General features: G+C 27.8%; 2 protein-coding genes across 2 annotated transcripts in view; one reads left to right on the top strand and one right to left on the bottom strand.

Annotated features, from left to right (window-relative positions):
• Positions 1-4,790: 4,790 nt before the first annotated feature.
• On the bottom strand, positions 4,791-9,771 carry LOC100198297 (small ribosomal subunit protein eS7). The gene is made up of 6 exons (XM_065813492.1): positions 9,614-9,771; positions 9,210-9,434; positions 9,054-9,116; positions 6,329-6,390; positions 5,579-5,729; positions 4,791-4,873 (listed from the first exon to the last, which is right to left on the bottom strand). Exons 2-6 carry the CDS (start codon positions 9,426-9,428, stop codon positions 4,805-4,807), a joined length of 564 nt encoding a protein of 187 aa, XP_065669564.1. The 5' UTR covers positions 9,429-9,434; positions 9,614-9,771; the 3' UTR covers positions 4,791-4,804.
• Positions 9,772-11,869: 2,098 nt separating this feature from the next.
• Positions 11,870-25,883, top strand: part of LOC100205569 (extracellular signal-regulated kinase 2) — a 36,070-nt gene continuing 22,056 nt past the window's right edge. The window contains exons 1-2 of the mRNA XM_065813493.1: positions 11,870-12,056; positions 12,453-12,551. Coding sequence (XP_065669565.1) covers positions 11,991-12,056; positions 12,453-12,551 — 165 coding nt within the window. The 5' untranslated portion in view covers positions 11,870-11,990. The remainder of the gene's footprint in view (positions 12,057-12,452; positions 12,552-25,883) is intronic.

The following is a 25,883-nucleotide window of genomic DNA, read 5'->3' as shown; positions in this document are numbered from 1 at the left end:
TCAGGACCCTTTGAGCGTTAAAAGGAAGTTGTTACGTTCCCCATTATAAGACAAAAAATAATATATTACACACTAAAAACAAAAAAATTTGTTATATATTCAAGATTTTCAATTCGATTGAAAAAGTAGAACCTTAAAAAAAACCAATATTCTCAAAATAATGCAGAGGTCCTGATAAGAAATACAGTAAAGAATGAAGTAAGTTTATATCTAGATATAAATTTTATTTAAATCTAGATATGAATTTTATTTATTTGAACAAATAAAAATGATATTTTTATTTGTTTAGAGTTTTCAGTTTTTGCATTATATTATCAAAAGCTATATAAAGTTATATTTGTTAAATTGAAATTATATTGCAGTATATTATCAAAAGCTGTCAAAGTGAGTTTTTTGCTGTCAAAGCTGTCAAAGTTCTCTTTTTTTTTTAAATCTTTTCTAAAATCCTCTATTATCCTCTAAAAGTATGAAAATTTGATCAAATCTCCTCTTTAACTCCTTTTTTTTTTATTTTTTAATTTCTTGATGGTTATTATTTTACAAATTTCTGATCTGCAAAACTGGTTTACGTCTTAAAAGGCATTGGGTTGTAAAAAATCAGTTTTAGGAAATCGATGCCATCAAACATCAAAAATGGTATTTTTAACCCCTGCCCGAACCCAAAAAATGTTGAAACACTGGTGTTAAGCCTATATAATTATAATTTGCAATCTTTTAGGTCGACTTTTAGCCTATGCTGATGTAACTTCGAAGATGTGTGAGGGGGCAAGAAATTTAGATATTAAAATACTTTCACACAAATTAATCTGGCTTTAGTCAATATACTACAAGAATTAATAATAAAAATAACTTTCAGAAGATTACCAATACCTACTTCCTGGCATCTTCAAAATGTTTGAAAAATTAATTTGGTATTGACAGGTTAAATACTATTTGTGTTGCTAGTAGATGAGACATTTGTCATTTTTAAAATTTAGACAAACCGATATGTACTGTGGATGAGTGAAATAAAAACGTTATTTAAGAAGAAATTTTACTCATTTATTAAAATAAATAATAAAATTGGCAGTAGTTTTTACTTGACAATTGCTATTTTAACAATTTTTAAACTCAATCATTTAGATTCGATCCAATTTATTCAATAGTAAAAAACGGTTTTAGTCTTCAACGGTTGAAATTATTTTGTAATCTTCAATTCATTGAAGAAACTGGTTGTCATTGCTCTAGTATAAATTCAGATCATAGTACAATCTACCTGATGAAAGATACTTATATATGTGGTAATTAATAAAAGTCAATTAGTTTTTAAATGATCAGATGAATGCTGACCTTTATTATATGGCTGGTTGTGTGTTATTTGTTGTGCATAATTAATTTAACAATATCAGTCTCTTTTTCCAAAATAAAAAATTATGTTTCGCATAGTAAATTGGGTTTTCTTACTCTTTTGCAGTTCATTCGTTTTTTTTTTTCATTTCTATAATTTAATATGAGGGTGAAACCAATATTTTTTTAATTCTTTTTTTATATTTGCTTTTATTTCTAAAAATTAAAAATTTTTATAAATGATAGAGCTTTAAAATATATTTATTGATTATTATATTATTGTTTAATAACTTACTTGTTTGTTTTTTTTTTCCGTCGCTCTTGTCCTCACCACTACATAAAATAAGGGACTACATAGAAATAAATTTATGGTTTTTATAATCCCTGGTGAGGCAGTATAACTTTTACTTGTTTTAGGTTGATTGAGCAAGGAATTATTCCGAGAAAATTACCTAAACATGGTAAAAATGCATATTTCCTAGTTACAAAAAATCAAGAAATTGATATCTAAATATAAACTCTTAATATTTAGATATCGAGTTCTTGAATTTCTTGAATTAAAAGAAAAAAGCTCTATATATTAGGAAACCCTATAATAGTTGTTATTATGTCATCTAAAAATGATAACATTTGTAACCATTTTTAGGCAAAATGAAAATAAATTTTTATTAAAGTTTGCTTTTAATAAACAGCAGTCGTGACGCAGTGATAACAATTGTGACTCAGAACCAGGAGGTTTCATGCCGGCTCTAGCTCAATTACTGTCATTGGAAAAAAACTTTTAAGTCACTGGCAACTTAAAACGAAGGGTCGTCCTGCCAAAATTTTAAGTGTAATGCAGTTCCGTTTACTGTTTAGGTCTCTCTGTTGACTTAAACCGCCACTGCTCAAATGAGCAAAATAATAGCATTCCAAATACAATCTTTTTTACAACGCTCAACAATTTTTCTTTGATATCTTACTAATAAAAAAACATTTTTTTCATTAGATTCTAAAATATAAATGAATTCTAACAAAAAGTCACCTTAATTTTCTACAAATGTTTGTTGTCAAGTTTGCATTTCTAAAGCCTTTGGGCATACTCAAGGTGACTAATCCTTTGATTAAATCTTTTTGAGTAAGTACTGCAGAGATGATTTATTAATTAATCCCCCGCATACTTTAAAACTTGAATGTTACCTTTTTATGTTCAATATAATAATTGATTTGATTCAAATCTAGGATACATAAAAACTCTTTCAAATGTCTGGAACTAAGACCAAAAAAGCTAAAAGCTACATTTTGCTCTGTCATTTGCAATGTTTTAAAATGTTTTGGTCTGTTTAACATTGCTCACAATAGCTTTAAAAAGGTTTGTAGAAGACGCTAATTACACAGGTCAACAAAAAAAAAAAAATTTTTCTGGTGCCGAGCAAACAATTTGTTTTTTGTATAGCATTTCTCATTTTGATTTCAAATATGTTACTCTTTTTTTACTATCAGGTCAAGTTGTAAAGATATTTAGGTTCAAATCTTAAGTATTTAGGGTAAAGTCCCCAATATTGTCGAAAAAAAAGTTATTCAAAAGTATGTCAACCTGGGTCTCAAAAGAAGCGTATTTTCATAGAGATTTTAGAAAACATAAATATTTTTTCTTAAAATTTATTGACAAAAAAATTATGTGAAAAAATGCTAAAGACTCTTAAAAAAAAGTCAACAGAATGTTATTCACCAAAAATACACAAAATACTTATTTTTATTACAAATGAATAACATTTTTAAAATCTCTATGAAAATACGCTTCTTTTGAGACCCAGGTTGACATACTTTTGAATAACTTTTTTTTCGACAATATTAGGGACTTTACCCTAAATACTTAAGATTTGAACCTAAATATCTTTACAACTTGACCTGATGGTAAAAAAAAAGAGTTGCATATTTGAAATCAAAATGAGAAATGCTACACAAAAAACAAATTGTTTGCTCGGCACTAGAAAAAAAATTTTTTTTTGTTGACCTGTGTTATTGGTGAGGACCTTCAAAGATATCTAGCGTCAATGTTGCTAAGTGTGCAAGGATTTATTTTAACAAGAATTTGAGGCCCAGACAAATTATTGTTCAACTTCGTGTAATAAGAATTGATATCACAAGAGATGTTCTTGAAGACTAAGCTTGCTTAAAATTCTTGTTGTGAACCGGTAGGTTCTCTTTTATCCAGAAACGATGGGCTTTTTCTTAACACAGCTTTCTTATAACTATTTATGCGAGAATTTGCTTGCTTGATGGGTCACCGTGGTCATTATCAAAACTCTGATTAAAGTTTTCAAAATTTAATTAGTTAATAATTTTTATGAAATTAGCAAATAAATTTGAAAAATAATTTTATAAAAATTAATTTTTATTACGAAAGTTTAAAAAGACAGAAGCGAAAGTCAAATTTGGCTTTTGCCCTTTTAAACTTTCGCATTTACAAATGCTTATTAAAAAATCCGGGGGATACTTAACTTTTCGTTATCTTTTTTTACGGTTGTCGCAGTTCTATAATAACGCCATTTTAGGCGGTCCTATAAAAATGAGCAATTGCATGCACTCAGTAATTGGCCCATTAGGCCGGGTGATTAAAAATGAGCAATTGCTTCTTCTCAGTAATTGGGGACCACCTAAAAGACTGAGTTCTAAAACGCCGAAAAAAAATGGCGTTATAATTTACTCTTGCCGCGATAACAGATTTTTCTCTTATTGTGCATGTTTAACATTAGGGACGGACTTTTCTCTCAATGTGCAGATTCCACGAAACTTAATCGCTGCAAATCACTGTAACTTCGATGTATGATATACAGATGCCATAGCAATACAAAACTAATTGCTACACTATTTTTTTAATTTTACATTTTTTTAATAAAATTCAAAACAATTATTTAAACATAATGCGGGGGTTGACTACCATTGCTTTGATTCAGCTTCTCTTTGAAGGTATCTCGGCTTTTTAGAAACTCCCCAGTTATTGGCCAACTTTACGTGAAGAAAAACTATATCAGTTTACCTAATATTTTTATTCGCGTTTCCTGAATAAAAATATTAGGTAAACAGATAGTTTTTCCTCAAGTTGTTAAGTTGAGCAATTTACTCAGTAATTAGTCAGCTTTACCCGAAGGCAAAGTCGCTAGTTTTTATTAACGTAAAGTTAACCAATTACTGAGTAATGACAATTGTTCATTTTTATTTGACCGGCCTATTGGTTAGGATAGTAGTGATAAAGTGAGGTTACCTCACCTTATTACATTCTTAACAAATATATATTCTTATCCATACTTGGAATACTGCTACATAAAGGCTGGATCTTACTGCCCATTCTCCTGTTAATAGTGATAAAGACTTTGTAAAAAAGCACTTAAAAACAGGAAATAAAGTAGTTGATACGGAAGAATTCTAAAAACACGTTAAAAAGCATGGGTAGATAGAGATCAAAATTTAAAAAAAATACATTCTCTGTTATGACTTATATTTCGAAAGTAAAATGAGTGTCTTTACCAGTTAGTTTCTTGTAAACATTTGCAAACGTGTCAAGCTGAAATAAAAAGCACATTTCTACATTAAAAAAGTTACATATTGTATATTTAAAAATAAAAATATAAACGATTTGAAATAGTCATAAAATTTTATTTAGAGAAAAAACATCTATCAAACGAGAAATTTTATTTTCAAATGGTTTTAAAATATAAAAAACATTATTTGCACCATATCATCATAATTATTGCATCCCCATACTCATCTATGCTATGTGTTCCACTACAACATGTATAAAAGTAGATAAGCATTTCATACTCTCACTGCTATTTACTTATTTACACTATATTAGAAATTTGAAACAAGACAAGTTTAACAAAGTAAAAAAACATAAAGTAAAAATTTTGATATCTATTAACATATTGAATCTTGTTGGGTATTGAAAATCAAAACATAATTTTAACAGAATTTATAAAAAATCCACAATTCAAGTTTTAATATCAAACCACCCTCAATCATTTTGCTTCTTTAAAATATTTTTATGAACTAATATTTTAATTACATTAATTTATTTTAAAACAAATATCTATATTTAGATATAATTTTTTTCTAAACTATGCTAAAAAAAAACATGTCATGACCACTAACCAACTAACAGGTTTTTTTATAACTGCTAAACAATAATATGAAAGCCACCAATTATCATGAAATATGAAAGCCAACAATTATACACTCTATACGAAAATAGTATTGAATAAAAACTTACTTTATGTTCAACATTTGTTTGCTGAGCTTTTTCTAAAACTATTTTTACCAATCTTGAACCATCTAATTTAACTCGAATGCTTTTACCAACAATTTCTGATGGGAAACAAAGATCTTCAAGAATGGCATCGTGCACAGCAGTTAGAGTACGACTAAAACAAAACTTTAATTTAAAAAATTTTAAACTTATAAATTTAAACAAATTGTTAATTAAATAAAAACAAAAGGTTCTATTAAAAAAAAAAACTACTATATTAAATAATTAAAAAATTTTAATTTATGAAGATAAATAATAACCCTGAAGCTACCTAATTTAAAGAATTTTAAACTAAAATGTTTTAAAAACCAACTTAAGTAGAAAAATAGTAGAAATATAACTAAAGTTTTAACAAAAGATTTGTATAAATGTTGATTTTTACATAAAAATATTAACTTAAGTAAAAGTATTTCCTATATTTAAAATATAGATAAAATATCAATTTTTTATGCATCTGCATTTTCTTGCTAATTACAGAGCACAAAATTACACCTTAAAGACATCAATAACAATTAAAGTTTAAATTATTTATAACAATTAAAGTTTAAATTATTTATAACAATTAAAGTTCAAGTGTATACACTAGCAATTTGTTTATCATCTGCTAAAAAAGTTAATAATTTTAAAGCCAAAAATCAAAGTTACATAAAAAATACTCAAGACTAAACAATCATTACTACCCCTAATACCTATTGATGTTAATTATCAAACTACCTTCTTGGTCTCATTTGCTTTTGATTTCTTGTCTTTCGACTGGGTTTAGGCAAGATTCTTCTCTAAAAAAATAAACTGAATTTAATAAGCAGGAAATAACCGTTTCATACATATTTAATTTAGAAATAGCAAATAATATATAGGTGTATGCAAAACATTATTTTCTTTAAATTGTGCATCACAATCAAATTATAGCAAAGAAACCAGTCTATAAATTCTTGCACAAATAAAAAACTAGCCTAAACAACCATTTTACTAACAACACTAAACGCAAAACCTTGCTATTAGGGCTGCTAGTTCGAACATGTTTGAGTTTAAAAGTTTGAACTTTTCACCAAAATTTCAGCATTCAGGTTTGAACTTATTTTTCCTAAAAGTTTGAACCTTAAAAGTATTTTTAAAACAATATATTATCTTTTTGGTCTATTTGCGTTGTTTCGCTGGAAACTCAGAGCATTTAGATAACAAGGCCATTGTCATTTATGGTAGCATTGTTTTATGTTGAAATGTAAGTAAAGGTACTGGCAAAAATACTAAAATTAAAATATCGATTTAAAACTAAAAATGGCTTCTCTTTTAAATGGCTGTCGAAACTAACCATATTCATAAAATACCAAGAATTGAACACTTTTTTAGTTCAGGGCTTAAAACTTTACCTTTATTAAGTTTTACAACAATAGCTAATAATCAAGTTTTACGATCAGCACTTTGTGCTTACGGACATAACATTCCAAAAGTCACTAAACTGTTTGTGATTTAGTTATGAAATATTTTTACTCAGTCAAAAAACAAGTAGTTGGTTCATTGAAACAAATCATTCTAAATAATGACAAATTTAGCTTTACATTTGACAAATACACATCAGTTAAAATAAGAGATACATGAACTTGAATATTCATTACAATGGAGGATCTTAATCTCTTTGAATGTTAAGGGTGCATGGCACAATGCCAGCACCTAAAGCCATTGAACTAATTACTAAAAAACTTTGTTCATTTGATTTAAAATTAGATAAATATATAGTTGCCTGTTACTAATGGAGCTAATCTAATGAAAAAAATTAGCTGACACTAAACTTGAACATCAAATGTGTTACATTCACCACACAATGTTGTCAATCCACCTGTAGATATAAATGTAACTGTTCTTCACGATGATATTGATGATAATGACAGAGAGGAAGAAGATAAAAGTTCAATACAATGTGCTCAAAATATTTAAATATCAAATGAAGATGATCAATTTGGGAATAAAATAAATAGTAAGTCTTGCCATCAATCTTATTCAAAGGTTATTTCAGTCTAGTGAGGAAGATTCAAATTGATAAAGAACTCCTTAGTTGCAATATGTCTGATGAAATCAAAAATAAAAGCAATGAATAGACAATGAAGCTCAAGTAAATCAAGACCCAAAAATTTGGATATGCTTTTCAGTGCTCTTAAAACAATTCCAACAAGATCTGTGGAGACTGAAAGGGTTTTTTCTAGGATTATTTGCAACAAAAATAAGTGTGTTACAGGATGATACCTTAGATGCATGAACTTATTTTTAAACAAATAATTAAAAAATTGATAATGTAAATTATTTTTGTCAAATAAAGATTTTTTCAAATTAAATTAGGGTTGAGAAAGTAGGTTACTATGAATAAATAAACAGTTTACTATTGTTTCTAGTGGCACTTGCATCCTTTTATTTTGAATCTTTTATTAAAAAAACAACAGATAAAAGGTTAGAATTTTTTTACTAAATAGTTCAAAATTGTTCAGGTTTGAACTTTACATAAAAAAGTTCATATTGGCAGCCCTACTTGCTATCTGATCACCCAAATTGGTAAAAAATAATTTATGACAACATGATTTTATTTATTTACTGATTTTGCAGTAAATGTCTTATTTGACACTACCAATAAAGTGTCTACTTTGACACTACTAAGTCTTTTATATTTAAGTTTTTTGATGTAATAAAATCATTTTTTTTTTATGGTCATAGTTCTTTTTCAAAAACTATAACCAAAGTTTTACCCCCTCAATTTGAGGGGGCTGTAAACATTGCAGGGTCATAAAAACCCAACACTAAGAGATCATTTGAATGAAACTTGAAATTTGTTGATGAATACGAATTTAGATAAAAATAGTAAAAAAAGTATTTTATAAACTTATTGCTCTCACATTAAGGGCTGGGTGGGCCCAAAAATTAGGGTTTTTTGTTCCCAAGCTCTAATCACCCTAATTCTTTACAAAACATTATTTTTTGATATAAGCATACACATACAGAAGTTTGGAGTTTGCACTATGCCTAAAAGTGTCATAACTGAAACATCTAAAAATCCAGTGTACACCACTGCATAAATGTGAATTTTACATTAACTAAAATTAAAGTTTACAAAAACTCAAGTTTAAAAAATTGGCAAACTTAAAATGGTGAAATAGAAAAACCTCATATAATCTTATGAACTTATTGGTAAGTTTTAAAGATGATATTTAGTTAAGTAATTGATAAATTAATTTGCTAATTTTTAATGGTTAATGTTTAAAAATTAAGAGAATATTAGACCATAAAAATGTAAAAAGTTGTTTAATAATTATGAAAATTCAAATATTTTTTAAACAAGTAATTTGTGAAATTATTTAAGCATTGGTACTTTATCTGCATATGAAATACTAAAATAAATTATATATAAATAAATATATATATATATATATATATAATTTGAACTAAAAAGTACCTGTCCAACAACAATGACATGCTTTCCAGAAAACTTTTTCTCTAGCTCACGAACCAAACGCACCTGAATATCCAATACGATTATTTTTACTACGCTTTAAAATTAGTGTAATTAAAAATCTTCATGATTAGGAAAAAAATTTACACTCAAAACAACCTGTATTTTTTGGAACCGAGTCAACAAGGGAACAGGAACAAATATAATAATACACTTTCTCTTATCTCCAATATCGATTTCTTTTGCTCCTGAAATGAATAACTCTCTTAACTCGTTTTTTAAGTCTGAGTTAACTTCCAACTCCATCAAAGTTTCTGCGATGAGTTTCTCTAGTTCGTCAGGCTGTTCGCCTCCTGGTTTAACTATTTTCGTGAACATGGTTAACTAAATAAAATAAAATTTGAAAATAATAAATCAAGAATTGATTTCTTGGCTGAAGACACAGTCATCATATCTTTATCTTGAGAAAATCTCAACTAGTAACTAGTTAAAAACTACAAGAGAATGAGTATTTTCAAAATAATAGAGTTGGTTGCCAATTTCACACAAAAAATTAAGGTCACCTCAGCTAGTTCGGGTAACCGGAGGACATTCAAAAAGATTGCGGCAACAAGTATTCCATTTTTAATTCAGTATTTTACGATTTTGCTCGATGAAAGAATGCTTAGTATACAAAGCTAAATAATAACTTTTTTATTAATCGAGTTGAAAAAAATTTATCCGGTAAACATAATGTTAAAAAGATCATCCGGTATTTATTCATGGTTTATATTTACAGAATGTCTTGTTATACCATACTTTTTTTCTAAAATTCAAAACATTTAGAGCTGAACAAAGGAATATATATATATATTTGTATATTCACACAAGGACCGATAGCTTTGATAATGAAGAGCAGTCTTTTAATGATAAGAAAAAATTTCATACTGTAAAAACATTATTTTTGAATTTTTTTTTTTTAACTTGGGTGGAAGCTGGTGATTTTTTACCATGGGTTTGAACTAATCTGGGGACTTTTTCTGGTGGGATTTCTCTTAGTAAGAATTAAATAACTGGAAATTTTTTCGGTGAAGTTTTTCGTGCTGAAAATTTTTTAACACTCATTACCAAAAACTAAAATACCAGAAGATGAAAGTAACGAATTATATTCGTTCACGTTACCGCAATTAAGAAGTTTTTTTGTGTATTTCTACTTTTTAAGTACTTTTTTAAATGTGTCCTGATTTTCGGAAATATTGGAAGGCATAGAAGAAAGATATGTAATTGTATCAAATGATTTGGATTACAAAACTCAACTTTTCTGTTATACAAGTTTCTTGTTTGATTGTTTAAAGAAAAAGTATTCTGAAATTGTTGTGGTAAATATTTTCAGATTGTTGTGGTAAATATTTTCAGATTTTTTATGATGGTACATCGGTCCATTTAAAAACAGGTTCATATTTTCTGTTTTACACATGCATGAAGGGAAATTCAATATCAAGGTTACATGAAATTTTTTTTCAGCTTCATATGAAAAGAGCACGGTAGATAGGATTTTTGGAACCGTAAAGAGAAGTGTCTGGAACTACTTGCTAATGAGAATTGTGTTCTTAGCACAGCTAGCAAATTTTCTAAAGTAATAGCTGAAAGAAACCTTAATATAACTGTGGCCTTTGTTACAAAAAAAGATTATTTGAATAATCTTATCTTAGTTTGAACAGATAAGGTGTACAGCAGTGCCAGTGTTAGATATCCATTATGTGCACTGCTGCTCACCAGCTATACGTCATAGTTAAAGAAACTAGAACAGATTTTTCTTAAACTCATTAATGTGAATTAGTTTTTTTTAAACTCATTAATGTGAATCAGTTTTTTTTCTGACATCTAAAAAAAGTCTATCACATGGTAATTTAACTAATAAAAACCATATTTGTAGTTTCAATTTTAATCATTCTATTTTCTAGCACCCCAAATTTTTTTTAAGTCAGACGCTTTACGTGCGACACCAAACTTATAACTTAACTTACAGCCCCCTCAATTTGAGGGAGGTGTAAACTTTGTAAGGTCATAAAAACCGAACAACAAGAGATAATTGAATCAAATTTGAAATTCGTTGATGAATATAAATTAAGTTTAAGATTGAAAAAAAAAACAAATTCGACTCATTGTCCTCCTATTTGTAGCTGGGGGTGGGGGACTAACATTTTGAGGTTTATGTTGTTCCTAGTCTCCAATCACCGCAACTTTTTGCTTAGCATCCTCATTCCTCATATATATGAACATACTTAAACATGGAATTAAAAATAGAGTTTTCTTGATGTTTCAAAATTGCTTAGCTAAAACATCAAAAAAAGTTGTCTACGGTCTTGACAAATCAGTAATTATTATCGCTTAACACAACTTTGCATTCACTAATGAAGCGTTATAGCCAAGTTTTGCAATAAAAATTTGGTTATAATGCTTATTTCTACTAATTCCAAAGTTGGCACAAAAAAAAATTGTGAAAATTCACAAATAAATATAAAGCTGTAACTATAACGTCATTAAGTTACTTTTAAGGGAAAATATCGTTCTTTCATTTCTTGTGTTACCCATAGTTAAGTACTTTTGCTAATGAGACATTCCTGCTTTGCTCATAATTTATTAATTTGTGTAAGTTATTGAGATATTAAAACGTGTTTTGTACTCCTTGAATTTCTAATTTGCTGTTATTTTATGGCCAAATAAAAAGATGATTGAGTCATTAAAGTTTTAGTATCTGAACAGAATATGAATTGGCTCGTCATGGTTACATTGAATGTTTCGTGCAATTAATTTTGATATACACTGCGCATGTTTTTGTTTTTGAAAGAAATCTTAACGGGAAATCTCATAAACAGAAAAATCTAAAATTTAGTGCTTAAATAATAATCCAACTGTAATCAGCATCTAATTATTTTTGTGTTGTTTAGTAAACTGTAAATGAGTTCGGATATCGACAATCATATACTTCAAAAATATGAAATAAAGAAACGTTTAGGAAAAGGTGTAAGTATAAATATATGTGCATATATGTATATATACATATATATATATATATATAATATATATATATATATATATATATATATATATATATATATATATATATATATATATATAAATGTATATGTGTATATATATATACATATATATACATATACATATACACACACACACACACACACACACACACACACACACACACACACACACACACACACACACACACACACACACACACACACACATAGTAATAACAATAACAATATTATTATTGTTATTGTTATTACTATTATCATTATTGATTATATAAAAAAGACAATAAAAACAACAAAAAATAATAATAATGACTTGTGACTTCAATTTACAAGAATGCTTTTTTTAAAATATGTTATTATATAGGCATATGGCATAGTATGGAAAGGAATAGATAGAAGAACTGGTGATGTTGTTGCTGTGAAGAAAATTTTTGATGCATTTAGAAACCAAACTGATGCACAAGTATTCTATTACTTTTTTGTGTAGTTTTTGTATGAAGCACAAAATAAATATAAAGTTGTTGAATATTGATGCAAAAGTTTGTAATTTTGTTGCATAGTCGATTTTTAAATTCAAATTAAATTAAACAGTACAAGCTGCTTTTCACTAAATTAGTAATCCATATTACATGGATCTACATGGTCTACATGGGATAAACTGTATTTGGTATGTGGTTTGCCCCAGGCACCACTTTCAAGGAGCATTAAAATAAATCCTAGAAAATTAATAATACTAATACTATAATAATATTCTATATAGTACTATAATATATAGTAATAAAAACAATTTTCCTTTATAAAGAAAAGCAACAGAACTTTTTTTTATTTATATCAGGAATCTAAACAAGTATAACTAATTTTTTTAATATTTTCAAGAAAGAACTGAAAACATCTTGAATTTGTGTTATGAAAGCATGTTTGAATTTTCAAATTTAATATTTAGCAATGCAGAAATAGTTGCCTTGATGTTAGGAAAAGTTTGATCGTTTCTGACAATAACAAAGAAATTCTCAATATTATAATTATATTATAATTAATAATTAAATACAAGATCAGAAGAGATCTAGTTGAGTTTATATCATAACTTGTATCATATCATAAATTACTTGTGCTAATGCTATATATCGTGATTGTATATATCATAAATTACTGGTCATCTAGAGATAAAATCCAAAGATTTAATTTAAATCCAGAATTTTTCCCCCCTTGTATTCAAGGAGGGAAAGGCTGTCTTGAGACATGACAGTACTTTAAGATACTCATAATTGTTTTAATATATTTAAATCGAAAATGCCTGAATAAAAAAAAAATCAAGGTTAGCAAATTATATATTATAATACTTTATTGAATTCAACATTTATTAATTAATAAGTTTCTCAGTATATAAAAAACTGTTTTCAATAATGTTCTGTAATAAAATAAAAACATTAAAATTACTGAAATAAAGGTAAAATAAAATTTGAAAATTAATAATACCAATACTATAATAATATTGAATATAGTACTATAATATAGAGTAATAAAAATAATTTTTCTTTAAAAAGAGAAGGAAACAAAACTGTGAAAAGTATTTTTTCTATTATATCTAAACAAGTATAATATTTAGTACTACATATACTAAGTATATATTACTAAATCTTTAAAATATGATAAAAGTTTTGCATAAAAAACAGATATATTAGTATAAATGTTTACAAACACTAAGCAAAAAAAAAAGATATAACAATTGATGGGTATATAAATGTTAGAGATTATTCTAGATATAAATAACATTTTTGAAAACTATAAATAAAACTACAAAAGAAATTAACAGCTTTTTTAAAATCTTCTGCATTGTCAATTATTTTCAAATATATAGGTTATTTGTTGAAAAATTTAGCTCATGTGTAAAATAATTATTTTGACCATATCCTATTTTATATTATGCATCAATAATGGTGGAGTTGTTAATTTCAATTTCAAGTTTTTGTTTGACTCTCTCTAAATAAGTGACAAAAGTTTTACAAAAATTAATAGGCTTAAGGCTAATAATTTTCTAAAAATCCATACAAAAATTAATTGCCTCAAAGAATCTGTCACCTGATTATTTTTTAAACTATTTCTATTTTCTATTTTTATTAGGTTTTAAATTTATAATTCTAAGAATAGCATTTTATTTTCATATTTTTGACAGTGTAGTAAAGAATGTAATCGTTTTAAAAGCATCTTCTGAACATCAGATGGGTGTGGCTTTAATTTTTATATCTTTGTTAATATTATCAATATTTTTATCACCATTAATTTCAAAGTTAGGATCTAAAATCTAAGGTAGAATTTCAGCTTCATTTTCTGGTGAACAGGTGGTTACTATAAGGTGGTTACTACCTGATTACTGCAATATAAGCTGATAAAAGATCATGTTAAGAAATTTTCTTCGAGTGTTAGCAAGAATTAGATTAGGATCTAATTCTTGCTAACACTAAGAATTAGATCCTAATCTAATTCTTACTGGTAATTGTTAACATTTGTTTAAGCTCTTCTGTAAGGATAACAAATCCTTACAGAAGAGCTAATTCTTAGTTTTAGCAAGAATTAGATCCTCATCTAACTCTTGCTAACACTATCAGCAAATCATAAACCCTACAATGGGTTTAAGATTTGCTGATAGTGTTATAAACTTATCAGCAAATTTTAAACCCTACAATGTTTTAAAAACAAAACTTATCAGCAAATCTTAAACCCCACAATGTTTTAAAAATTGATATTTTTAAAACATTGTAGGGTTTAAGATTTGCTGATAAGAGACATAAATAATTTTTTTCCTTTTGCACTTCCTGCTGCCATTATTATATGGGGAAAAAACAACAACATGTAACTAATAAAGTTACATTTATATATTTTGAAGCTATTCATTTTATTGTTGTTAGTTCTTTAAGAGATTCTTTCAAAATAGAAAAGTTATTTTTTTTTAACTAAGTTTAAACTATGTCATTTTTTTAAATTGTGGTTGTGCCACATTATACTAAAAAAAGCTAAGTAAAGTCAAATTATGATTATTATCATAATTTAAATTTACTTTTTTCATTAATCGATGTAAATATTGATTGACTGCAGTGGCCTTAGGTCAAGACACTTGCTATAGGTTTGTTTACAACTGATTGATGTAAATTAAATATACAAGAAAAGTATGTTTATTGTAGTAAAATTAAAACATGTAGGATTTATTTTACTTTTGAAATTAAAATAATCAAACTTACAAGTCATTAGTCTTAAAGTGGAGAAAAACTATTTCTCCAGCACTCATTTTTGGCCAAAATATGGATGCATTACTAAAACTTTTTAAATAAATGCATTTTATATGTGCTGCTCATAGGGAAAATTTCCATGGAAAATCTATGAAAAAACCCACGGAATTTCCATGTGTATTTGGAACATGTTTCCATGGAAAACTCATGGATTTTCCATGGAAACATGGAAATCATAGATGGTATAATTAGTGATCGACCGAAACTGAAATTTCAGCCGAAACCGAAAGTACCAAAATTTCGGTTCAGTGAAGCCGTAGCCGAAACCGAAACCGAAATTTCGGCCGAAACCGAAATTTCGGCCGAAATTTGAAAATGAATGTTTAAAATCCCTGAACCTTTTACGATCACCGAATTAAAGCAAAAAAAAACTATTTTACATATATCTAGCCAGTCACCATGTAACATAGTTTGATAAAAACTCTAATATGTCAAGACATTTCAATAATTAAAGGTAATAATTGAAGTATTTTCTCTGCGAAATACATATTTTTTCATGTTTTCTGGCAAAAGTCTGTTTCTTTCATTTGAAAGAATTTCTCCAGCAGTTAAAAACAACCTTTTAACTTTGGCAGATGTTGGTGGAGGTCTAAGGAATCTCTTTGCTACTTTTGCCAAACCAAACTTTGCTTTTAATGTTGTTTTCTAATATAAATCTATGAAACTTTTTTTTTTGTTGTTATTTAGGTGCCCCAAGAAGACCTATAGGTCTTGTCACTGAGCACCGCGGAAGTGCATTTAACCAGGAAGTTCACGCCTCCTTCATTACCGTGACGCAAAAATATATGCGAAGCTCGTTTTGAGCCTGGATCTCCTGCTTAAAAGGCAAGCGCTCTAACCACTGCGCCACGGTCGCACAAGAAACTTCAGACCTTCTTTGAAGTTTGAATCAATTTTTGAGATTTATAGGACTGCCGGTAGTTGTATTGCTTTTTCAGTTAAGAGATTTTTTAGAGTAAACCACTTCTTAAATGTGATGAAAGTCCGCTAAGTGATTGAAGTTTTGGATTGTGCGATTCACGAGATACTTTCAAATTGCAGATATTGCAAGTTCCGTGTTTGAAATCACTACCTGTCACGGTAAAATGATTCCATAAACCAGTTTTTTATCGATTATTTTCCATTGTAAAATTTAGTACTGAGAAACTTTTGATGAAACTATTGGTTTGGGTTGCTTTACTTAAATCTTAATTCATTTTAAGAATGATTTTGAGAATAGTAATTTAAAACTATTATGTAACGTGATTTCAATTAAAATTTCTTCAATTGTTATAATTAAAAATTGATTTACTAACAAACGATTACAATTAGGGAACCATCATAATCCCACTCTAAATTTAAACTTAAATAAAAATATCTTATAAAAGTTTCGGCTCATTTCGGTTGCGGTTTGAACCGAAGTTTCGGCCGAAACAGGAAATGTAAAAAAATTATTGAAGCAGAAATTTCGGTTTCGGCCAAAGCCGAAAGTTTCCGTTCACTAGGTATAATAGATGGTATAACATGGTAAAATAGTATATTTTGTTTTCTCAAATCAAGTTTTTTGAATTCTAGTGTTTTTTCAATAGTCATATAAAACCATAAAAAGCAAATTTTATCACACAACTTGCTAATATTATTGAGTTCTTTTAATCTCTGGGATCGCTTTTGCGGAATAAAATCAATAAACAAATTAAAATTTAAATCTTGTTGAATCCTACAAATCTTTGAAAAATAATAGCTAAAACATTAAAATTTGACTTCACCACAATATTTAATGCATGCCTTAGTATAAGCATACTGAAAATAAATAAAACAAAAAACTACAAGTAATATCATACTATAAGTGATATACATATAGTGATAAACAATTGAAATAGATTAAGAAATCAATTTTTGATATTCATCATTGTTTTCCCCAGTTAGTATCATTGTCCATTTCACCAATCTAGACAATACACCATACAATTAATATATACATACTAATTAATTTTCTTTATTTTCGAACTTATTTATACTTATAATTATTATCTATTATAATTTACTTTATAATTATGCATCAACGCACAACTTTTTAAATGTTCTATAAAAATGTTGCCAAATGTTGGGTAACATTGATATGGAGAAAAATAGCAATAGATATATCATTATTTATATGGAGAAAAATAGCAATAGATATATCATTATTTATATGGAGAAAAATAGCAATAGATATATCATTATTTATATGGAGAAAAATAGCAATAGATATATCATTATTTATATGGAGAAAAATAGCAATAGATATATCATTATTTATATGGAGAAAAATAGCAATAGATATATCATTATTTATATGGAGAAAAATAGCAATAGATATATCATTATTTATATGGAGAAAAATAGCAATAGATATATCATTATTTATATGGAGAAAAATAGCAATAGATATATCATTATTTATATGGAGAAAAATAGCAATAGATATATCATTATTTATATGGAGAAAAATAGCAATAGATATATCATTATTTATATGGAGAAAAATAGCAATAGATATATCATTATTTATATGGAGAAAAATAGCAATAGATATATCATTATTTATATGGAGAAAAATAGCAATAGATATATCATTATTTATATGGAGAAAAATAGCAATAGATATATCATTATTTATATGGAGAAAAATAGCAATAGATATATCATTATTTATATGGAGAAAAATAGCAATAGATATATCATTATTTATATGGAGAAAAATAGCAATAGATATATCATTATTTATATGGAGAAAAATAGCAATAGATATATCATTATTTATATGGAGAAAAATAGCAATAGATATATCATTATTTATATGGAGAAAAATAGCAATAGATATATCATTATTTATATGGAGAAAAATAGCAATAGATATATCATTATTTATATGGAGAAAAATAGCAATAGATATATCATTATTTATATGGAGAAAAATAGCAATAGATATATCATTATTTATATGGAGAAAAATAGCAATAGATATATCATTATTTATATGGAGAAAAATAGCAATAGATATATCATTATTTATATGGAGAAAAATAGCAATAGATATATCATTATTTATATGGAGAAAAATAGCAATAGATATATCATTATTTATATGGAGAAAAATAGCAATAGATATATCATTATTTATATGGAGAAAAATAGCAATAGATATATTTGATTTAAATAAAATGATAAAGTTAAAATAAAAAGATTTATGCACATATATGTTACCTGTATGTTGGTAACATTTATATAGAACAAGGCAGCAACAAATATATTTTTACTTATAAATGGTAATTTAAAAAAAGCTTACTTCTACTTTGTCCGATCAATCTAAAAGATATAAAACATTATTTCTATCGCCAGTCAAACTTGCCTGCTTATAATGCAGTAATTTCAATAGAATGATAAAGTTAAAATAAAAAGACTTACGCACATATTATTAACTTCAAAAATTTATTATATTTTTACTTGACTATTTAAAACAAAAATATAATAAAAATGTAGTTTATCAAGTATAGTAATGTAAAAACATAATTAATATAAAAGTGTGTGCATAAATTAATTTATTTTTACTTTAAACAAGCACTTCACATTAGTTAAATATAAACAAATAAAAATAATTGTTTTATAATAATTAGTTGTGTATTATTTATAAACATTGCTTTTATATGCTTACATTTAACTGTAAAGTAAAATCTTGCGCATTAACTTCTGATATTTTTAAAACATTACCATAGTTTTCTTTCTCCATTTAGTTGTTCTTGGAACATCAATACAAGTTGAATCCCAAAGATTACGCTTATATCTTTTCTGGTTAATTCAAACTCAATTCAACATTTTAATTAGACAGCTTTTGAACTATTTAAAAAAATATTAAATGCATATAAAAACCCACTTTTGTTATAAATGATATAAATGATGAACAACATCATTTACATAGTCAATCAAACCTGTCAGCTTATATTGTAGTAATTTAAATAAAGTAAAAATAAAAGTAATTATACACAAACTATTACATTATTTACATATTCTAATAGTTCTGCTATTTAATAGTAATACAAAAACAATAAATATCCCTACTAGATCTGGTTGCTAACTAAATCCTGACTAGAATAATTGCGTCAGCAAAAAGACAAAGACAGCTTAACAGAACTGAAACTGAATAAAACGGTTATCATAAAATAAAGTATTTTAAAACTTAATAAACATTTACTATACAATAAAGTGTTTTAACTTCAAATATTTTTATGCAAATTAAAATCATTAGAAAAAAGTTAAAAAAGATAGTACTAGTTATCTTTTGTACATTAGTTATCTAATATTAGCTGATACACTGCTTATCTAAGCTTATCTAATACACTGCTTATCTAAGCTTATCTAATACACTGCTTATCTAAGCTTATCTAATACACTGCTTATCTAAGCTTATCTAATACACTGCTTATCTAATGTACATTAAAACTAAAATATTTGTAGTAAACCAAATAAATATTAAAAATCAAACTGATTCACTTGACATACTTGCTACATACTATTGCATGCAACTATTGCTACATACTATTGCAAGTTATGCAAAGTAAGAAAAGCTATTGGCAATAGTTAGAATAAGACAAATATATGCATTTTATAATGCATCATAGTATGATAATATACAGAAACATAAAGACAGTAAAGGCCAAGACCAAGACATTATGACTCAATACCAAGACCAAGACTAAGACCAAGACTCTAAGCTTCAAGACCAAGACAGTTAAATATGAATCTCGGGACCAAGAATTAAGACTCGAGACCAACATCTCTGATAATATCATTTTATGATGCATTACAAAATGCATGCATTTATCATATTCTAGCTATTGCAAGTATGTCTAGTTGTTTATGTCTGTATGTTTAGTTTGAATCATATTAAATGCATTATAAAAAACGTAATTTATAATCTTATTAAATACAGAATAACAGAAGAATGCATTATTGTTTACTCAAGTTACAAATGATTGTAACTCTGTAAGTTATGACAGCATCTTTAAATGTGTATTTGTAAAACCCATGGTGCAACATGAGCTATGAAAAAAAAAACCCATGGTTCACCCGAGGAAATTCCATGGGATTTCAATTTCCATGGAAATTCCATAAAATTTCAATTTACATGGGAAAATTATGGTTTTTTCATAGAATTCTATGAGATTTCCATGGCATTCTGCAGAATACTCATGATATTCCATGGAATATTTCCATAAGGGTGATGCCTAGATATTACAAGACTTAAACAGTAAAAAGTTAATACACATTAGAAAACTGAACATTTTTTGAACAAGTTAAATAGGTCAATTGCTTTTTGTTAAAGTCTGATTACACTGAGGCTAATGTAAATAAAAGTCTGTTAATACACTAGACTACTGAACTTACAGATTCTACAAGAATCCTATAGGATGAGTCGCACAAGTCCCTGCAGGACCTGCAAGAATCTTTTGAAAGATCTTGTAGAATTTTAAGGGATTCTTATAGGATAAGGTAAGATCTACAGGAAAAGTTGACTAACAGGATTCTTATAGGATGCTGTAAGTAAATTTTTGATTCATATAGGAACTATAATATTTAGTTTTATAATTATAATTATAATTAATATTATAAATCTAATAACCAAACTAATAACATACGGAATTATCTCTTTATTTTGAATGGAAGGAAATTATGTCTATTTGTCTTTTGAATTACTGATAATAGGTAAGTTAAAGTTTGAATTAACATTTTCTTAGTAAAATGAAATTTCATTCTGTATAAAAGAAATTTTTCACATATTAAAAACTAAATAAATAGTATAGCAGATTTTATTTATTTTGGTCTTTTGAAATACAAAATTGCATAGGTCATCACTCATGACTTTCATTTTTCCTTCACATCTAGGCCACTCTGATTCAGAAATTGTCTGACACACGCCCACGAGTAATTAGTGAAAACTTTTGATAGTTGCTCTTTGAGATTTTGGATTGTTGTATCAGTAATTGTGGTCCTAATTATGAGAAGTAAAGATATATATCAGAATGTCAATTTGTCAGCCGAGAACCAAAAGGCTGTATGTCCAAATTTTGTGTTTTTTCTGTTTATTATCAATATTCAACAATCAATGGAGTATGTGTCCAATACATCTATTCTAAATAATGATACAACATTTTAAAAATTAGAAAAACTAGTCGGACATTATGGCAGTAATTCTTTACAAATTAAATTTTAAAACTTTTCTCGGAAACACAAAAAATGGACATATGGCCTTTTAGTTCTTGGTGGACGAATTGTCTCTACTTTATAGATTGTGTAAATAGCTTGATGATTCAGCTCCACTATGCTAATTTAGTGCCTATATGAGCTATATAGGCACTAAATTATCATAGTGGAGCTGAATCATTTAATGATGAGAAATCATTTTATCATTAGTTGAGCATTTATTTAGACATCAAAATTTCATAAATAAAAAAATAACAATGAATAAACCTATGAAGGGTATTTGTACAAGGGTTTATCCTATCCTATGAGTACCTTTCATAGGGTACTCATAGCTTATCGTAATGTATTTGAAATTGACTATTTAAATTTGTATTATTTAAAACATACCATGATAGGTGAGAAGTTAAATGATGTAATAGCACAAGCCACAAGTAATAAAATAGATGTATAAAAACTAACCTGTTTTTTTGCGTAAGTAATGAGGTGATTGAAGTGGAGCACCAGTATGTTGGAACTTTGCTGAAATATAAAGAAAATGCTAAAGCTTAAAGTAGAACAGCAAAAAAAAAAAAAGGAAAACAGTTTGCCATCTATTATTGAACAGATTTATCTGCCAATACAAAATTAGGCAGGTGGAAACTTGAATTAAATACTTTAACATGGAAAATGTCTTATATTAATCATCTTATTATATTTCAACATACTTACTCTGCATAAACAAACTTAGAATTAAACTGTTGCTATGTTTTTTACCAAGTTAAGTGAAATATAGTATGTTTTCAATAAGTATAAATCAATTACTGGATAAATAGCAACTTTGAACATATCTTGTATATTTTTTAATTTAAATAAATTAACACAAATTAATAACAACAATCTGTAAAAATATCAAAAAATGTCTTCAGTTATAATCTGCTGTTCTAAAAAATGTCTTCAGTTATAATCTGCTGTTCTAAAAAGAGACACTTTCAGAAGGAATGAGCTAAATTTAAATAATGTCTCTTTTAATGGAATTATTGTTCATTTAATAGGAATATTATAGAAAACAAATACCAATACTAAAAATTAGTAGTTTAAAATATAAGTTTATCTATTAAAAGTAGCTCTAGCTGAAAATATAAAAACTAAAGCTTTATATAGATAATATCCAAAAGACTAAAATATGTCATGAAAAAATACTTAGCACTCTCATCTTTAAATATGGTGTCAATAGAAACACCATCTCTAGAATACTTTTCCAGATCTTTTATTTTGGCTCTTCAATCCTTCTCAGACTCCCTAGCTTACAGCTTGACTTCATAGTTGATGTCATGGACTTTTAAAGTTACAACATCACCCTTAAATGAAGAAATAGAGCAAGGTATAGATGTTACGATTGCTTTTGTGCAACAAACAATAAGTACAAGTAGAAAAAAATTAGATAAAGTACTTTACTTTTTGATAAATAAAAAATAATATTTGCTATATTTACCATTATTTTAATATATTAAAATAATGGTAAATATTCTGACATTACAGTTGCTAACTTTATTACTATTTAATGCAATTATATAATCTATATTTAACATCATTATTGTTATTACTTATACATTCTGCCCCCTCTTCCAAGCCTTTTGCATTATTAAAGCTTAAATTAGTTACCTAATTGGGTTTTTAGTTTTAAGGCTTTTTTTTTCAATGAAATTTGGAATGTTGTAAGAAAAAAGGTTTTTAAAGGTGAGAAGCTATATTAGAGAAATAATCCAGCATTTCTTTGATGTAATATATCATATTTTGATTAAATTTTTTTTTTTTATAAACATCTTTACTTCCAACAAGGCTGCAAGCAGCCACTAATTAAAGTTGGAAGTTACTGGAAGAAAAAAGATGAAGATTGTAGAGCAAGATAACGATTGACGGACTTAAAGGATTGCAAATTATACGAATCAGGAAAGCAAGATGAAGAAAGCGAATTCCAAAGAACTAATGTACGAGGAATAAAACTAGGCGAATAAGCGTTTTTGGAGCAAAAGTCACAGAAAAAGGATGAGACTTAATTGAATGGCGAGTAACACAAGAATGAATTTTAGTAGATGGCACAAGAGACGCTAGCTCTTTAGAGCAGTGCCCATTATAGTATTTGTAGAAAAGAGAAAGAGAAGCAACATTATGGCAATGTGATAATGGTTGGAGGTTGACTGCAAGAGCAGGTCCAACTATGTTTACAATGCATTTTTGCATCTTGTCTAAAAGAGAAAGGGCATTATTAGAAGATCCGCTCCAGATATGGCAACAACATTCCATACAAGGCCAGATTTGAGATTTATAGAGATAGAGAATAGAATCCGAAGTAAGAAAGTGTCGAGCTTGATAAAGAGATGCAACCTTAGCAGTTGCTAATTTTGCAACTGATTTGATATATGGTTTCCAAGAAAGATTGGTAGTAAAAGTTAATCCTAGAAGATGAAAAGTAGATGACTCATCGAGTACATCACCGTTCATAAATATAGGAAGATCTAACTTATTGTGATAATGATTGGCTGAAAAAAATTGACTTTTATCTGTATTGAAGTTCACCAGCCACTGTGAGCCCCATGCTGTAGCAGAAGTGAGATCCTTTTCAAGCTCAAATGCCCCCCTCAAGCAATCAGAAAGTCTTGGTTTCTTATCACGACAAGAACAAATGGTAGTATCATCAGCAAACAATGCCCCCTTAGATGTGAGAATATCTGGAAGATTGTTTATGTAAATTAAAAAGAGTATAGGGCCAAAAATAGAACCTTGAGGAACCCCTGAAGTTACAGAATAAGAAGAAGAGTGCTATCCATGGAGGACAACTTTTATACTACGATTGAAAAGGAAGGATTCAATAATCTTAAAGATGTTGCCAGATACACCATAAGAAGAAAGCTTATGGAGAAGACCAGCATACCAAACTTTATCAAAAGCTTTTGAAATGTCAAGAGCGATAAACTTAACCACTCCACCTTTATCTAATGCATGATAAAACCTATCGGTTATTACTGTTAGCAAAGCAGCAATAGAACAAGAAGATCGAAATCCATATTGATGGTCAGAAAGTAAGTTATTAGATTCAAGATGAGAAATTAAGTGTTTCTTAATTAAAGATACAAAAACCTTGCTTATGATAGGAAGAAGACTAATAGGACGGTAGTTAGCGAATCAGATTGGTCTCCAGAATTTTTGAAGATAGGTATAACAAATTCCACTTTCCAGCAGGCTGGAAAACAAGACTCTGATAAGCACTTGTTGAATAGTTTTAAGAATAGACAACAGCTCCGGAGAACACTTCTGCAAGACAATAACAGGTATGTTGTCCGGGCCACAAGCTGTAGAAGGGTTTAGGCAGGAAATCAATTTAGATACAGAAGCTGGAGTGATACGAATGTCAAGCAATGGATCAACCTGTTTGTTGGCAATATCAGGTAGAATGCAACTAGTGGAATCAAGAGATAATATTGATGAAACGTTTTTAGCAAACAGTTCAGCTTTGTCTTTAGGTGAGGAAGTCTGAATCATACAAGAGAGGTGGAGTAACAGATTTGCCCTTATTATTAATACTATTAAAGATTCTCCAGAAGTCACGAGAGCCTAATTTTTGAGATGAGATACGTGATTTCATGACCTGAGAATAGCGGTTTTGGCGTTAGACAAAACCTTTTTACAATGGTTTCCAGCAGTAATAAACAGACATCTGTTTTTTGGAGAATTGTTTTGCTGATATGGAAGTAACGGTTTCGATTGACAATCGGAGCAGCACAGTGTGAGGAAAACCATGGAGGAGAGTGAGGCTTGACCTGAAATCGTCGAAAGGAAATAAAAGATTCTATGCCAGCCTGAACGCACGAAGTTATGTAAGAAGCACATTTGTCAACAGGAAGACAAAAGATTTCTACCCAAGGGCCATCACGAAGAAAATCACGGAAAGAATCCCAGTCAGTTTTAAGGTAGTTGTAAGAGGTACAGTAATAGGGGGATTCAGGTGATGAAGAAGAATGAGATATTAGTTTTAGAGAGATCGAACTGTGATCAGAAGCACCTAAGAGTGAATGTGGAGAAACTGAGCACTGACTAGGATCAGAAACTAGACATAAGTCGAGTAGAGAAGGTAAATGATTAGGGTTGTCTGGAAAGCAAGTTGGAAAGTTGACTATTTGAGTTAAGGATTGAGAAAGGCAAAAGTTGTGGGCTTTAATGCCTGCAGAATTACTGACACTAGAGCCAAGCCATTTAGTGTGATGAGCATTAAAGTCACCGACAACAACAATATTGACTGATTGAAAAAGAGAGAG

Source organism: Hydra vulgaris, chromosome 12, assembly GCF_038396675.1.
Source record: "Hydra vulgaris chromosome 12, alternate assembly HydraT2T_AEP".
In the NCBI taxonomy this organism is placed as follows: domain Eukaryota; kingdom Metazoa; phylum Cnidaria; class Hydrozoa; order Anthoathecata; family Hydridae; genus Hydra; species Hydra vulgaris.
Note: the sequence above shows the minus strand (reverse complement) of the source record. Positions and strands in the feature narration are given on the sequence as shown.

What these genes read in the sequence shown, in the direction of transcription:
- LOC100198297 (XM_065813492.1), bottom strand. Translation starts at nt 9,428, where the DNA reads ATGTTCACGAAAATAGTTAAACCAGGAGGCGAACAGCCTGACGAACTA. An exon ending in ATGTCATTGTTGTTGGACAG is followed by an intron (nt 6,391 to 9,053) that starts GTACTTTTTAGT and finishes TTATTTTTTTAG; the next exon opens with AGAAGAATCTTGCCTAAACC. An exon ending in AAACAAATGTTGAACATAAA is followed by an intron (nt 4,874 to 5,578) that starts GTAAGTTTTTAT and finishes TTTTTATTTCAG; the next exon opens with CTTGACACGTTTGCAAATGT.